The sequence below is a fragment of the Ammodytes marinus genome (genome assembly GCF_949987685.1).
Source record: "Ammodytes marinus genome assembly, chromosome: 6".
NCBI lineage: Eukaryota > Metazoa > Chordata > Actinopteri > Uranoscopiformes > Ammodytidae > Ammodytes > Ammodytes marinus.
The window spans coordinates 30,207,175-30,224,721 of NC_137235.1; the positions used below are offsets into that span (position 1 = coordinate 30,207,175).

General features: G+C 42.5%; 1 protein-coding gene across 1 annotated transcript; it reads left to right on the forward strand.

Annotated features, from left to right (window-relative positions):
* Positions 1–2,588: 2,588 nt before the first annotated feature.
* cc2d1a (coiled-coil and C2 domain containing 1A) lies at positions 2,589–17,474 on the forward strand. The gene is made up of 28 exons (XM_080029728.1): positions 2,589–2,732; positions 3,004–3,076; positions 3,206–3,338; positions 3,530–3,633; positions 4,163–4,396; positions 4,555–4,870; positions 5,459–5,568; positions 5,694–5,766; positions 6,129–6,227; positions 6,345–6,472; positions 7,176–7,248; positions 7,334–7,467; positions 7,834–7,921; positions 8,036–8,112; positions 8,273–8,368; positions 9,265–9,387; positions 9,970–10,028; positions 10,795–10,911; positions 11,910–11,983; positions 12,069–12,127; positions 12,253–12,404; positions 12,505–12,595; positions 12,683–12,838; positions 13,256–13,387; positions 13,502–13,628; positions 13,741–13,817; positions 14,157–14,204; positions 14,320–17,474. The coding sequence occupies exons 2-28, from the start codon at positions 3,020–3,022 to the stop codon at positions 14,350–14,352; spliced, it is 2,970 nt and encodes a 989-aa protein (XP_079885854.1). The 5' UTR covers positions 2,589–2,732; positions 3,004–3,019; the 3' UTR covers positions 14,353–17,474.
* The last annotated feature ends 73 nt before the right edge of the window (positions 17,475–17,547 follow it).

Below are 17,547 nucleotides of genomic sequence, written 5' to 3' on the forward strand. Positions count from 1 at the left end.
TCTTCCTCTGCAGGTGGATCTGTCTTTATGTCACCCGTTTGGTCTGGACCAGGTACTGTGCTTGCTGCAGCCTCACAGCTCATTGCCTCAAAGCAAAATGGATCACACACAGTACTGGTCCCATCCGAGGTAGTGACATCCACGTGAACTCCATTGTCTACCCTGCGTGTTAACAGAAAAGTGTTACCGTCAGTGTGGACGTGACAAATTACATTTACTTGTGTTATTCTGATCAAGTATCTATTTTTTTGTGGGGGTTTTTTCTCAGTGAAAATGCATTCATAGTAGAGTGCAGTCTGTTGTTGACTTTGAATCTAACTCAAGTAGCACATGAAACAACTCTTTCTGACACTGGTTCGTTGTCAGGAACGTCCAAAAACATCAATCTGTAAGATATTGAACATGTAAATTGGTATTTCTCATGAAGTTATTCTGACCTGCTGTCATCCCCTACACACTGACTGGACCGGAGCTTTATCTCTGCCTCGTTCTGCTCTAAGACGCTGCCTAACGGGATGGACAGTGAGGACGGTGACGATATGATCTCTCCCTGAGTCAAAAGGTCAGCTGTGCCCTTACAAATGGCTTTCTCAGCCCCCTCTGGTGCGCTCTGCCCGTTTTCGCGTTTTTGTGCCTGTAGGAAGTGACTCCGCTCCTTCTCTGTCCGGCCACACATACCCATCCTTCGCTTCTTTTTGGCCGGTAAGCCCTCTGCTGCATCATTTGAGATTTCTGCGATTTCAGCCTCCACGACGTGCACAGCTCCGGGATGTTCTCGGCTGGTTTCTTGTTTCTTCTCCGAGTGGCTCAGAGGGTTCTCCCCCCCGGCGCCCGGTTGCTCCTCCGAGGTCTGCAAGAAAACCTGGAGGTGATCGGTGCGTGTCTGAGATGGTGATGATCTGTCGCATTCCTCTGCAGTCATTTCCTGCTCGTCCTTGGTACTCTTGATGGCATCATCATTTTCAGTATTTACTCTTAACCCCTCCAGCTGAGAATCATTGTTGGGATTGGTGACCGTATTGTGTTCTTGCCCTTTGACCGTCACATCTGTTGGGCCCACATGTTTTTTCTCTTCTGCAGCAGGATCTTGCTCAGTCAGTTGCTGTTGATTTGATATCATGGATTCCTTCAGAGGGGAATGGTGGCCCTGGAGCAGTGTGGGATCAACTGCTGGATTACTTCCTTCAGTTTCCTGAAAAATAATAATAATAATTCAAATGGATTTTTAACTTGGCTTGATAAGATGTAAATGAAGGTGAGGTTTTAATTAGCTTAATTACCTGATGGTGGAGAACAGTCTGAACATCCTCTGTCTTAGTCCTTAACCATTCCTCGATTCTCCATCTCCTCTTCCTCGGGCGGAGGGACCGAGGCTGTGGTGGAGCTACACCATCTTAACACATGAGGATCAACTCAACTCAATCAGTCAAAGGCTCTGATGTCAAATACATGACTGCAGCTCAACAACTACAGTCAAGCCCGAAATGATTCATAATGGTTAACGGAAAAACACATTACAATTTTACAGTGGCTCAGCCAGAGTCCTGACTTGAATCCAATTGAGAATCTGTGGAGGGAGCTAAAGATCAGGGTGATGGCAGTGAGACCCTCCAAACTGAAAGAGTTGGAGCTCATTGCTAAAGGTGAATGGGCAAACATACCAGTGGAGACATGCAAAAAGCTGGTCAGCAATTATAGAAAGTGTTTGATTGCTGTAATAGCCAATAAGGGCTATTTCTAATGATTATTGAGAAGGGTATGAATAATTTTGGACATACCACTTTTTATTCAAATGTAAATAAAAGCTGAAAATATTTTTTTCCACAATGATGCCTCTTGTACATCGTCTTATTATCTTCTGGGAGAAGCACGTGTCATTTCCAATTAAGAAAAAAACTTGCTGGTTGAATAAAAGTAAGTTTCAGTCAAAATTTGCCAGGGGTATGTATAATTTCGGGCTTGACTTTATTATTTTTCTGTTCAACAGTAGCACACCAAACTTAGCCAACATTATCAAACAATTAGAATTTAATTTACCACTGCTGTTCTTTGCCTTCCCTTTAGCCATGTCCTCTTCCTATAAAAAATAAAATTATAGTTAAGTTAATTAAAGAAATGGCAACATGTGTGAAAACTATAGGCAATAGCTACCCTAAATATTGTTATTTCAGTATCTTGGTTGATAGCTCATAGCCAAAGATCATTCGTGTAGTAGGCTACATGTTATTTCTGAAATATAGTAGGCAGCTAGCTAAAATCAACAAAGTTACTCATACTGACTGGAGACAACTGAATATGTGACTTGGGCACTGAGTTAACATAATGATGAATAACACAGCTATGCCGATGAAGTTATTTCACAGTAACGGGTAGGTGGTGATATATTGTAGATTCATATTTCCCCACGCTCATTCAAACCACCAACCTGAACCGTCGACTCGACTCACTCGAGAAGATGTAACGTTACGTCGGTGTTTTACGTTAGTACAGGGCGTGTTTCGTCTCGCCGTAAAGCGCGACTTGCGTTGCCACGGGAGACGCCATGTAGGAAGTGAATTCCACAGCTCGTTCTTGTTTTGAAAGCTCGAGCTAAACGTTTCAACACACCTGTCTGATTCATCTGCTCTTTCCTTTCTTGTAGTGTGTCTCCTATTGTTTATCGCTACTCTTCCACTTCAACAACCAACCCGACAAGCTGCAACGCCAATAACACGGTCTGTGAAACGGGCAAGGTAGATATGAACATTAATTATAATTTATATGTATGTGTTAAATCCAATTGTATGTTCTGCTAGCTTAAAGCTAACGTGCTTACTTGATACAAGATAGTTGACACTGTTTGAATTCGAACACAAAACGGCACACAGTGGCTGCTTATGAAGCCAGTGCTGACTCTATACAAGTGCACTAGCAGTGGATACTGTCGTGTCATCGACAAGTCCATGACTTTTTTTTTCCTTCCTTTCATTGGCTCACCTGATTTAAACCCTGGTTGACTTTTAGGTAGCAACAGCAGTCCATGAGCCGCAGCCGCAACCCCCCTCCCCGGGGTCAAGGGGCAGCGAGAGCCAAACAGGTACCTTGTCTATGATACTATTTAATAAGAAGACTTGTGTATATATCTGGTGCTATAATGTCAACAACAGGTGTGAATCAGCAGCCCTCTCTCCCTGTCTGTCCTTGTCTCTGTCTGTCCTTGTCTCAGATGGGGCTGCTCCTTGACCTGTCCCCGGACGGAGGCATGAATGATGAAGGGAATGATGAAGAGCTGGAAGCAGAGCTGCTGAGTCTGGTGGGAGGAGGAGGAGGTGGAGGAGGGAGATCACAAGGGAAGAAAGGTGAGGGCAGAGTTGAGAGAGTGAGAGACACAGTGTCATTCCTTTCCTTGAACTAATTCGTAGACATCGACCAGAGTAAATCACACTTTTCCAATTTCCGTCTCATCCTTATGGCCATGCTTACATTTTGATATTCTGTTGTGTTTGAATGACTCAGTGTGCTGCTGGTGATGTATTTTGTCCATGTTCAGCTCCTGTTCCCATGTCTGAAATCGACCGAATGGCAGCTCTCTGCATGAAAGACCTGGATGACGAGGAACTAGGGGATGACGATTTGGACGATGAGGATCTGCTGGTAACACACCTAGACATTTTGTATTACATTTTTTGAAAGATTTTATTTTTTTGCCTTTTTATTAGCTTTATTAGACAGACTGGAGAGACAGAGTTGAACATAGGCCAAAGAGGGGAATGACATGCAGAGAACTGACCACAAAGTCGGATTAGAACCCGGGTCTGCTGTGAGGCCTGAGCCTCTAGGGGGAAGCTCTAACAACTACACCACGGGCGCGCCCAATACTGTTTTTTTAAGCTCTTTTAGAGCAGAAATAATTAGTGGATTCCTTGATTTTGAAATTATTCTGTTAATGGATTAATAATGTCAGTCATTTTTCAAGCAAGTTCTCAACCTCTCCAGTGTGCTGAATGTGCTGCTTCTTTATATATGATATGATGAACGGATTCACCGAAAATAGAAACAAATGATTGAATTCCCCCTTGTAATGTTAACTATGATATAATACCATGGCCAAACTTAGCTTTTGAATTGCTTCAAATCTGAGTTTTCCTCTGAACTCTATCCATTTCTTGGTCTCTGTACGTAGGCAGAACTGAATGAGGTTTTGGAGGATGATGAGGACCACACTCCTGCTCCCACCCCTCCTGCCGTCACGCCGACTGCTCCCAAAACCAGTGTCACATCCCGTTCTGCTCCAGGTGGTGCAACAGGGATGGAATCTTGCCTGCTGGAGCGCATCGAGATGTATACGGCAGCCATTTCCAATGCCAAGGCTGCCGGGGAGACCAGCAAAGTTCGAAGATATGACCGTGGGTTGAAGGTAAAATGGGGAAGAAGGATAGCAAACATCTCCAACTTCAGCTCAAGTTGATCTTGTATATACATCCATAACTTAGTATTCTTTAAACATAGCAGACTTGTTCTCTGTGATGTTGAAAACGTTTGTTCATCCTTTTTTTTCCCCTTCCTCCACCCTAGACTCTGCAGTCCATGTTGACATCTGTCCGGAAAGGAAAAGCGGTAGATGAAGAAGAGATCCCGCCTCCTGTTGCTCTCGGTGGAAAGCCTACCGCCACAGCCGAGTCTGAATCCATCAAGGAACGAGACCTTCCAGAGCCGACGCTGGTGCCCTCTCCTCCCACCAATCAGAAACCTCTGAGGGAGGCCGCACCAGCAGTTCCTAACGCCAAGCCGCTCCATCTGACCCCACCACAGAAACCTGCTGCTGCCCTCACCCCAACAACACCTGCCATCTCTCCCCTCACCCCCAGCCAGCCTGACACACAGCACTCAGGTAAACACACACGTTGCTGAAGAAGACTCACTTTTGTTGCAATGGCCTTTAACACAAGTTGAGACTTTGAAACTCCTCCCTCTTTTTTTCTCATGTATCTTATATGTTGTTTTGTATTGTATCTTGTACAGCACTTTGGTCAACTGAAGTTGTTTTTAAATGTGCTACAGAAATAATTTTGACTTTGACTTTGACATGGTAACTTACAGAGTCCTGTATATAGCATCTCTGCAGCTCGCCACTAGCTCAGTGTACGCTTAAGAAACTCATCAACTCATTTTTAAGTATGAAAAAGTCCATCATCATCACATAAGCACTGCCACTCAAAAGGAATCAATCATTAGCGGTTATCTTACTGGTTGCATTTGGACAAAACTGCTGAAAAGACAAGGTGATAAATGGATTTGTAGATTAACGCAATGACTCATTCCACTTGATATACGCCTCTATCCAGTAAACAGAAAGTAGTACAGTATATATAAATCAGTTTTTTCCATATAGGTACATAGTAATAAAAAAAAAAAATTAAATTGTGTGTTCTCTACAATTTTGCACACACAAACACACGTATGCCTTCCCTCCATTCAGAGGTCAAACAGGCATTGTTGTCCAGGCAGAGGGAGTATAAGATGGCTGCAATACACGCCAAACAGAACGGCGACATAGACCAGGCCAAACAGCACTACCTCACTGCCAAGGTAACAGAACCCGTATCCATGTTATCGCATGAACAAATCTCTTGGTTTATATTGTGTGTGTGTGTGTGTGTACAGTGTACATAGGAAAACGTCAATCTTAATGAGTTGAACCTCCATTTATGCAGAAGCTGGACGTCTTGGTGGAGGCACTGGACAGAGACGAAGAAGTAGACCTGAGCTCACTACCGCCTCCTCCTGGTCAGTGTAACCACTTCAAAAGAATACTTTACCCAAAGTTACTATATGAACTCTTGTTTGGATTGCCCACTCATAGTAGCCTGAAATTAAAGAAAAGTTTTTGACACGTGTGCTAGACCCTAATCCTGCTCCTGTCCTTTGGATGCGCAAACTGGTTTCATGCATTTTTTTTTGGATGCAACCTTTGTGTAATAAACTATAGAGATATCTCTTATTCCACTTAAAACAACTGGATGCTTTTATGTTCTCTGGTGTGTAGGTCTGTGTTCTACTGTGTGTGGTGTAATTCTTCTGGTTTACCTGATTGAATAAATGGTTCTCCAATCATAACCCATCTTGACCCCTCTAATGATCCTCTTCAGGGGACGTAGTAGCAGAGCACTGTGCACCTCCTCCTCCTCGCTCTTCCTCTAAACCCGCTGCCCCCCCTGCTCCTGCCCCCGCCCAGGTGGCTGCTGCCGGTAAGACCCCTCTTTCCCCATACTTAAGGAGATTCATAGGGAAAATAATACAAATGCTGCACGTTGAATTAAAATAAAAAATAAAGCGTGTGTGCATGTTTTTTTTACCATGTAAAGATCTGCCCGCTCCCACCAGTTTGGCAGAAGCCTTGCAGCAGAGGATGGACATATACAAGTCAGCAGCAGAGGGAGCTAAGAGCAAAGGAGACGATCGAAAGGCTCGCATGCACCAGCGCATTGTCAAGGTACACACACCACGCACTTGCAATATTGTAGCTATTTTTTAAAAGCCAAACTCCTTTTTTTACCCCAACAATATGCACAATGCAGAAACGAATGAATATAAGGCCTTAGATATTCTCAGATATATTGGTGTTGCAACTTATATTCCTGGCTCCGTGATGCTGTTTTGGTGGGGGTATTTTTATTGTTTCCCTGAATAATTGGTGTGTGACTCACTTCATTTACATTTAACACCCACTGTTGCTCTGACTGTATCTGCCACCATTGCTCATTTTACCTACCAGAACAACCTGCAACAATGTGTGTCTTGTTCTCTGAGGATTGTTGAAAGGAACTGTGCAAAAAATAGGGAATCTCCTTAATTAGGTAGGTTTGGCTGAGGCAGGGTACATGTATAAAACAAGAGACAAGAACATGTAGGAGGACAAAAAAAATGTGGGGCATGTATATTGCTATTGTAGGAGGCAGACTGATGGCACTCATTTCCATGTGGGAGTTATGCTTTATGTATTTTTTACATCTTTTTAATTGATATTTTATATGCGAGAAAGGCCCTTTTTTATGTTGCTTGACCACTCTTGTGTTTAAGCGGGGTGGTATTGGAAAAATTGGTTTGGTTGTGTGCTGGCAAATCGTTTTTTTCAGTTTTTCCTTTTATTTAGTGCTAACGGAGCAAGCTGTCAATCATCTTGTTTTTCTTAACAGCAATACCAGGATGCCATCAAAGCTCACAAAGCTGGACGGCCTGTCAGCCTGTCCGATCTACCCGTGCCACCAGGTAAGTTTCTCTAGGTTTCTCTCTGGGTTGTGCCTCTTGGATGCACTATATTGTTGCAGTGAGTCATGGTTGTTGCTCTCTTTAGGCTGTCCACCACTTCAGGGCTCAGAGGGGGGGCAGCAGAACTTCATGGGTGTCCTGGAAACAGCTATGAAAATAGCCAATCAGGATGCAGACGCAGAAGATGATGAAGAGGATGGACAAAGGGAGGTTGCCAAGGTAAAAAAAATTAAAATAAAGGCACTACCAAATGGTCAAGTTATTGTTGTGCAGCCAATGAATAGTGGAATGTTTCCATTGTTTGCCGTGCCAGCTTCTGTGAAGTTATTAAATCCTGTTTTCACTGCTGCACCTGCTGCCTTTTGCAGCCACTTCAAACATGAACACAGCCAAGTGTTATTTAAAGAACAGTAGCTCTTTATTAAATGAAGCTAAGACTTAGCTATACAAAAGTTAAGGAATTTTGTAAAACAAGCTTTTGTAGGTAAAAAAAACAATACTTTGACAATATCAATATCTTGATGTTTGTATACATGTTCATTGCATATGTCTGGTAATCCAACTTCACATTTTCTTCTTTTGCAGCCTGCAGTGCGTCCACCCACCCAGAAAGCAAAGTCTCCGGCTCCTCAGCCCCCTGGAGGCTCTGCGACTTTAAAACTGGGACCAAAAGGTGCGTTGACAGTGCGGGTTTGTGTCTGTCCAGTATCAGCACGTTCAAACTGTCATACATAGTGTTTGAGTGCTACACAAGTTTCACTTCTTTTTCTTATAATTACCCTTGTAGCTCAGCAGCAGGTGGATTTCCTGTCGCTAAGGCGACAGGCTTTTATGCGTGCAGCACTGCGCTCCAAACAGATGAAGGTAAGCTGTAGACTTTTATTTATTTATATTTTTTTTTCTCGCTGTAGATATATTCCCTGCCGTCTTTATATTTTTGAAGATGTGTGTATCGGAGGTGCATGTGGCTTTATTGCAGTCTTGTGATTTGATAACGCTTCTGCCTCTGTTTGGTCGTGTGTAGGACATGACTGGAGCAGCGCAGCACCTCAGACATGCCAAGGGACTGGACCCCATGATCAACGCTGCCAAGTCTGGCCTACCTGTAGATATCACCAAGGTTGTTAATGTATTCTTATGTGCAAAATAATTAACTACAAGAAAAAACTGTGTGTGTGTGTGTGTGTGTGTGTGTGTGTGTGTGTGTGTGTGTGTGTGTGTGTGTGTGTGTGTGTGTGTGTGTGTGTGTGTGTGTGTGTGTGTGTGTGTGTGTGTGTGTGTGTGTGTGTGTGTGTGTGTGTGTGTGTGTGTGTGTGTGTGTGTGTGTGTGTGTGTGCGTGTGATATTGCCACAGGAGAAACAAAATGAGTGAGAGTTGTTTCAACACAAAGTGCGACAGAAATAGAAGTCAGTAGGAAGGAAAGATGAGGTGAAATGAAAACACCTTTGTGCTCATCGCGTCAAGGTCTCACCTTCTGTGTGTCGGTGTGTGTGAGTCTATCTGAATATTCTCACTGTCCTTCAACTATTCATATTTCATTTAGTTGCCACTTATCCCATATGACTTTCTTTCATTTTGCCTCAATTTTATTAGGCAGAGTTGCCTCGTATGAGCCACGTAGTTCTCTCTGACTCAGCCCCACGTCTTAATTTACCAAGAATATTATCTCTGGGCCTCTGTTAGTTTGTCTCCCTGTCTTGTCCCCAGAATATCGCACAGGCTTAGAAACAGATATTCATGATATCCTGTGGACAGATAGACAGGACTCAGCAAAGAAACATCCGCGGCTCAGATATTGGTCAAGCTGTATGTTCTCAAAAGTGTCTTGCAAATCATAAGGGCTATTTTAATAAAAATGGAAATATCAATTCAAGTTTTAATTGAATTGGTTAGCAGTTATGTCTTTTGGCATAACAGTAAGCTGGCAAATGTTTTGGATCTCCCGTGTGCCCTCTCGTTTTAATTTTATGTCCAAGAATAGTTATTTTTTGTTGTATTTGTTTATTTCCTTCCAGATTCCCAATGCTCCAGTGAGTGAGGAGGACTACTCCCTGTCTCGCTCTCGTACCTCCCCTGTCTCCCCCCGCTCCAGTGAGCAGTACCGCGGACTCATGGATCTTTTGCGGAAGCAGCACGAGGTCAGGGTCTTGCTGTCCATCAGAAACCAGCTTATACTGATGTAATAATAATAATAATAATAATAATAATTATAATAATAATAATAAAGCTTTTATTGCAGACACAGAACCTACATAAACATATAACACATCATACAGTACTAAAAAGGAGATACATAAAAAAAATACATAGAAATTGATAAATGACATAGGCCTATAGGATATACAGGCTATTGCACCAATGCCGTCTTAACCTAGACGTGTATCTGTAGCAGCTTTTCGGAGGGCTGACTAGTGCTTCAATTAAGTGATTCTCTGACTTTTCCAGGGGACACATAAAACTAAACATCAGTTGTCTTAAGAGTGCCTCATAGGTTGGCACTGTAGTGGACACAAATAATTGGCTGGCACTATGTCACCTAGGGACACGAAGCAGCAACCTCATAGCATCATTGTATGCTACCTTGAGCCTCTGCATACTCTTTTTCTTATAATTAGTTATGCGACTTTTTAAATAGACAAGTCTAAAAGCACACTTGTTTTGTGTCTAATTGTCTTTGGCTTTTGTCAGTTTCCTTACACACACTACTTCTTGATCTACAGAAATGTCTGGCCAACTGTCAGCAGTTCACTCTCTTGGGAAGTGTGTCTGAGGCTCTGAGGTAAGACACACTCGTCATTTGTTGGTTTGCTTATGTGAATTTTATTATCCATGTTATCTGCGACTATGATGACATTTTCAAACCTACTCTTCAGTGGGATAACTAAGTTGAGTTGAATGCAAGCAGAAATCAATTCACAACGTAATTGTTGGTTAAATTTATAATTGAACATTTTGGCATCAGGCCAGTAAATGGGCTATAATCTTGGTAGCAAATGTTTGAGTTTTACCTGCTTAATTACTGATATATAATATTTTAGGAATTATATTCTATTAATATACAAATAGATTTATTCAACTTAGCACCTCAGCTCGGGTGTGGAGTGTGGTGTCACTGTGGCACGTGTGCGCACACACACACACACACACACACACACACACACACACACACACTGTGATTGTACTGTTTTTCTCAACCGAGCACCTTATCACCATAATACATACAGTGTAACTTCCCTGCCACGCTGCATAATTTGCGTGGTTTCTTCACAGATTTCTTGTTCACATATTTTCACATACTATGACTGTCACACATAATTCATGCACACTATTTTCTATGCTCCTGAAGGGTCTTGCAGTTCTAGTAACCTAGAAAATCTAGAAGAAATCTAGAAAATAATGTTATTCTATTTCTTACGTTGTCCCATCTCTAAACTTTAAAAAAGGCTGTTTTAGTTAATACAGCTTTGTTTCCAGCATACTATGACCACGACCTGTGACATTACAGACTTCAACATAATCATTTGCCTCTTTCTGTCTCTCCCCAGGTTTGAGAAGCTTGTAGAGGAGAGTATGAAGAACATAGAGATACTGAAGAATGCTCACGCCAAGGGCCAACCTGTCCCCAAGTGCCGTACAGAGGAGAGGACCCTCAACACTGTCAAGTCAGCAACACACCTAATGCTAGATTATGGAATATTATGTCATGATGTATTTTGCTCTAAATGATGTGTACTCAACAATGGCGGAAAGAGATTTGTTTTTTAATTTTTTACATTTTAACATTAGACATTAGACAGTCCTAATGTTTTAATTTCATTTAATTTAACCTTTATTTATACTTGAGAGATCAATTGAGGGGTGACCCTCCTTTGCAATGATGTTGAGTCAAACAAATGCAAAATAAAACAATACATACACAATATACAATGCAAATATATCAAGTACACAATAAGCTGATAAAGAGACAAAAACAATTCAGACATTGAGACAGCGATGTAGAATGGCTGCAATTAAATTGGGTGAAGTACAATATAGCCTATTTAAAAGAGTTACAGGTAAGAGTTCGGTAATGTGGTCCCCTTCGCTTTCCAGTTGCATTATTGTATTGAGCTTTTAGTCAAATATCTTGTAGGATAGACAGTGCTGCTTTACTAAATATAAACATGGTATTGGTTCTGCGACATGTTTATAAGGCTTAACCGGTATTATGGACAGATATATTTTATATTTAACATTAACATTAACTCGCTCATTCATAAAGCCTACAATATCATTACTGGCCAAGTGATTACTGGATATGGAGGTTTTAGCTACAGGATTTGTGATGCCAGCAATAAGTGAAACTTTTCAGCAGTCCATGCTGGTGGTAAAAATAAGTGTCATTAAAATAAAAAAGAGAAGGAAATGTGTTTTTGGTTATACGGATACTCAACACATGCATCACTAGTTTCATTTAAAAAATATATTTTTTTTTGCTTTCCCTGACTAAAGCGGATCACGAGTCAGAGCGAGTCACTTTGGCTGTGCTCCAGCATTATACCAAGCTAACAGCTAGCTGACTGCTAGTGACTCATTGAACAGTCGGGATGGTTTGTCTCTCTGTGATTCTGACTGCTGTCTGTCACTGGTACTGTTTCTGACTCTTGTTTTTGTGATGTAGGGTCTACGCCAACCTGACACCGAATGAGCTGATACTTTACGTCATCAGAGGCATCAACCTACCGGCTCCCTCAGGTACTGACGGCAGGTCGGCTTTGGAATAACCTCCACAGCTATGTGTCTAAATGTGTGTTCACTTCAGTCTCGTCTCTGCCTTCAGGTGTCTCCGCTAGCGATCTGGATGCCAGTGTGAAGTTTGACTTTCCTTTTCCCAGCGCGGTAAGAATCTTTCACACTCGTTGAGAGGTTTATTGGTATTTCGCTCTGTATTAATCCGTCTTTCTAGATGTAATCTAATGCATTCTTGTGTGTGTGTGTGTGTGTGTGTGTGTGTGTATATATAGGAGGAGGCTCAGAGTCACAAAACCAGCACTGTAAAAAGCACCAACAATCCAGAATTTAAAGAGCAGTTCAAACTCAACATCAACCGCGCCCACAGAGGCTTCAAACGGGTCATCCAGTCCAAAGGCATCAAGTTTGAAATTGTCCACAAGGGGTAAAGACCACAAACGCATCATAAGCAGAAGCGTCCCTGTTAATCTTCACGATTCATGCTGTGAATGCCAAGTGTGGTTATACTTTCTCTCTCTCCACAGGGGCCTGTTTAAGACAGACAAAGTGGTGGGCACCGCTCAGATGAAGCTCGAGGCTCTAGAAAACCACTGCGACGTTAGAGAGATAATAGAGGTGAGTGTTAAGAACACGCGCACACACACACACACACACACACACACCTGATCCATCTAACATTGCGTTTGTGTGTTTTTTCCGCAGGTGATGGATGGACGTAAAGCTACAGGTGGCAAGCTGGAGGTGAGGGCGAAGATCAGAGAGCCTTTAACAGGAGTGGATCTGCAGCCGGTGACTGAGAAGTGGCTGGTTCTGGAGCCCGTGTCCTCCCTCTCTCCCCCAGAGAGACAGAAGGAACGGGTGAGTTGACTTTTTTTTAATTTCCCCCTGACCTGCATGTGGAAGAGACAGTGAAGCAGCTGGCCAGGTCCGGATTCACACTCAGAAACCTTGTGGTGTGATATTTCTGTGCCAAACACTGAGCCAGCGGGGTCATCCTGGACTGGCCAAGGCTCAGCGTGCTCTTGATTAATTGCTTTGGAGCTTCAAACACTTCAACTGCCTTTACCGTCATCTTCCGACCTAACTAGTGTAGTTTATCAGGTCCCACCACTTGATGGAAAAGCACCCTAATTCACTTTTCTTTTTCTTTCTTTTTTTTTTTGCAATTTTTGAAACATTCGCTTCACATTTTAGATGGAAACCTGGCAACTGTTGGCACAAAACTTTCCAGTTAGTGTCAGTAAAGTGACGTGTGTGTGTGTGTGTTTGAATCAGTCTCCATCACCTCGGTCTAAACCCAGACATGAAGCCAGCGGCAGGAGCAGTCATCCCAGCAACTCTCCCCCACAGTACAAACTGCACAGCTTCAGTCTCCTTAACTACGACAGGGAGCGGCTGGAGAGAAAGGTATTCCTGCGCGCTTCCATGGTCTAAGTCTGTCCACAACATCCACTTCTCTAACGCTTTGTCAGGGCCAAAAGGTGTGAGGGCCTCGTAAGTTACAATACGCTTGTCTCTCAGATCACAGAGTACCGCAAGACGCGACGGGATCCCCCATCCGACCTCATCCATCAACACAAGGAGGTGACACACAGGCTGCAGTGGCAGAAAGCACAGCTGGAGCGGGGCTCTCCCACTTTGCTTACGGGTAAGACACACACACACACACACACACACTCACGGGTATATACATTACTATCATGTCGGTAAACTGTAAGTCTCAAGCATGTATCCCATGTCTCCCTTCACCACATGGTTAGACTATGAAAACGTGCTGCGGCGCTTAGTCCAAGGGCTCGCTGACTCGGTGAAGAAATTCTCCAGCCAAGGCCAAAGGGTGAGTACAGTGTGAAGGTTGAATGTTACTGTGTGTGATTTCACCCATGTGACGGAGCAGATGACATATGCTCACTGTTTGCAGACACACTCACCCCTTGCCTCAGAGCTGCCCTGTGGAGTTTTCTTGTAGACAACTCAAATTTATTGAGTAACAGCATTGTTAACGTCCATGTTTACTTTCTAACAGCCTGCTTCCCTGCCTGTGTGTGTGTGTGTGTGTGTGTGTGTGTGTGTGTGTGTGTGTGTGTGTGTGTGTGTGTGTGTGTGTGTGTGTGTGTGTGTGTGTGTGTGTGTGTGTGTGTGTGTGTGTGTGTGTTTGTCCTTTTTTTTTTTATAGGATGCTGCCAAAGATGCACTGGGCAGGTTGAAGATGGTGGAGAATGAGGTAAGGGTTGCATTGTACTGTCAGTATAAAACATGCTTTATCATCATCATGAATGTGCGTATACACACACATATATACACATGTGCTGTATTCACTCATTTTCTCTCTGTTCCAGCTGGAATCGCTGAAAAGAAAGCGCACGGGATGAGAGGAGAGTAGTGGAGACTTGGCTGCAGAACTGTTATTTCACCTCTCTCTCTCTCTATCTCTCTCTCTCTCGTTCGTACACACGTGTGTACAAACATAGCAGTGGGTACTTGTTAGCACCTTTTACCTTTATTCTATGCTGTAACGGCACAACTGCATAAACCAACCTGATCATTCTGTCAATCCATCAAATAACTTGTGGTCAGTCGCCACAATAGGTCTGTAATTACAAAGAGAAACTAATTAAAGCTAGCGTTAAAACGAGAGGACAGCTTATTTGCACTTAAACAAGACAAACACTACAGAAAGCTGCTATGGCTACGTCTTTACAGACCTTCTGTGCTCTGTTTATGTTTTTTTTTTATGATCTCCGCCTTTTCTTTAAGAATTGTTGTTGAAGAGATCCATTTGAAGAAATTTTACATTTGACACCATACATGACCAAAATAGTGTGTGTGTGTGTGTGTGTGTGTGTGTGTGTGTGTGTGCTCTGAGGTGTGTTTAACCAATAGACTGAGGTGTTTTTAACCCCTTTTCCCATATTTTGTGTGTGTAATGATCTTAATCTAATCTGTCTGCTCCAGTGTTCCCAGATTACAGTAATCTGCGCCGTTTGGAGTTGTGTGATATGGGAATAAAAAAAGAAACGAAGCTTCGGGGCGCCGCAGCCTACATCCCATAATGAGGGATTAGTGTTTGTGTCACCAAGGAGACGGCTAGATCAGATGTGGACTGGCCTCTGGGGGCTGGGGGAGAGGGGGTGTTAACAGCGCCATGAATGTGGCACAAGCTTAACTCTGCAAAAGGAGTGCCTCTTCCTCTTCTTTCATCAGCTGTTTCCTCTTCTTTATTTTCTTTTTTTCGGATCTTCACTTTCCTCACACTAATTCCTTTCCATACATTCACAGATTATTCAGTCAGGAGTAATATGCTACGATTTTTAGGAAATAATTAACAGCTGCTGTGTCAGTGCGCTGCTATTTTTCCACAGATTCTGGCTCGTACAGTAAACAACCAGATTGTGTCCCACTGAGTTCCTCTAGTGGCAGTGTGGATGATGAATATTCTGCCCACAAGAAGACAACCCAATATGTGTCGGAAAGGGCTGGGTAATTGCTCATTTCTATTTCTGTTACTCATAGACATGACTGTCAGAGGTATCATTGTCCTTCCTCACAGGGGTTACTCTATCCCTTTTTATTCAGACAAATTCAGTCAAACGTGATTAGATGTGCAACGAATGCAGACGCCTCAAAATGAATAAGAAACCAGCAATGTGTCATATGCTACCATATGTTCTCTGCTCTGTTTGGTGCCCTGGACAGATGTTTCCTCTGTGTGTTTGACAACCTGCTAACCCTATCAGCAGATTATTTGGCTTCCACATTGGTAGCATGCAGCCAGGATGTAGCACACTGCTTTTACGTGAGCCCCACTGTATGTTTGTTGATTTGACTCTTTAATGTGGATGATGTGTGGTAACTCCACTAAAAGTGTTTGGTCACGTGACAGAGCAGAGGATCATGTGTTTTTTATATACTATCTATCTATGGTTTTAGTCCTAACCCCCCACTGCTTCACCCCATTAGCATATAATCCTGGTTAAAGTTGACCTGATATGGCCCTCCATAGGCTGTGTTGACACACTTCCTAACCTTCAGTCTGATATGGGATGCCAGTGACTATATCAGTGTGTGGACTCCTTAAATACAAGTCATGTACACCAACATTTTACTGAAAATTGTTCAGTGCATGCAGCATGGTTCTATTGGAAGTTTTATCACTGCTGTTCCACACCGCCATTTGTTTCAGTACATTTAAAATTCATTCAGAATACTCCTGAAAATTTGAGCCAAAAGAAATTGCCCACTTAGTAGTGTAATTCCTCACAGTAAACATCTGAAAGTTAGCATTAATTTGTTTAAATGCAGCCTTATGATGAACAAATTTGGTGTTATACAACATTGAGAAATACTGAGGCAGACTCAATGGGTTACACAAAGTAAATTAAAGTACGAGTCTGCTAATTGGTTTTCATGATGTAATAAAATAAAAGGAGACCAATGTGTAAAACTGTTGTTAAAAAAAAAAAAAAAAAAAAAAAAAAAAATGCCCTCTTAAAATTGCCCCAAAAACCCAAAGCATCGTCTTCAAATGTCTTGTTTTGTATGACAGACACTCCACAACCCAGTGTTATTCAGTTTACTATAAGACCAGGCAAAGCAAAGGGCTCCTTAGGATGTATAGGCCGGATATGGGGAAGGATTGACCTTCTGGATTGAAAAAAAGACTTGGAGCGATTGAATCATTAAATCGATGAATCATTTCAGTTGTACAAACGCAACTTGTGTCAAACCCAGCTACGTGTGCTGAAGAACTAACCCTGATGTGGTTTCTTATAAAAGGGCTTAAAATATGCAGAACTCATGGGGGGCGCAGCAAGTCTTAACCCATGCAGCACCCCTTCCCTTCACTCTAAAACCTTTAACCTCATGTCACACACACACACACACACACTCATGCCACATTGGCCCACTGCTTGAGTAACCTTGTGGCCTCTGAGGCTGTCCGGTTGTCAAGGCAACAAGCTCATCAGCATTCAGTGTGTAAGTTGGGTGGTCAAGACCCGGGGAGAGGGACATATTGTTAAAGTTTGTCCTGTTGTTGACTGACGCCCCTTTTTGCATTTTCAAGACACCACACACACACACACACACACACACACACACTCTCTCCTTACTCTTTCTTTCAGTGTGTTTGGATCTCTTCTCTATTATTTCCCACTCTGTAATCTGGGTAGACTCTATTTTAAAAGTTGTTTTGATTGTAGGCCTATCATTGTCTATATTTCTGTCCTGATTGGCTGCTGTCAGTGTATTCATGTGGGCCGGGGAAAACACTATTGTTGAACCTTTTTTTAATGTAGGCTATGTTATGTCATGTAAGGGCAATCAACATAAATGAATATGTATATAATATAGAGCATTATATGCACTGTCTCTATTTTTTAAGTTTGTCATGATGATTTGCTCCAGCTGGGGAATGTATAAAGGCCTGATTGTGTAGGCTTTATTATCTTGTGTATAAGGTCTGTATTAACATTAATAAAATGGTGAATCAGCAGCTTGAGTCTTAATTGAAATGACAACTCTAGATTTTTCTCATTGGGACTGATCAACATTAGGTCAGGCCATGT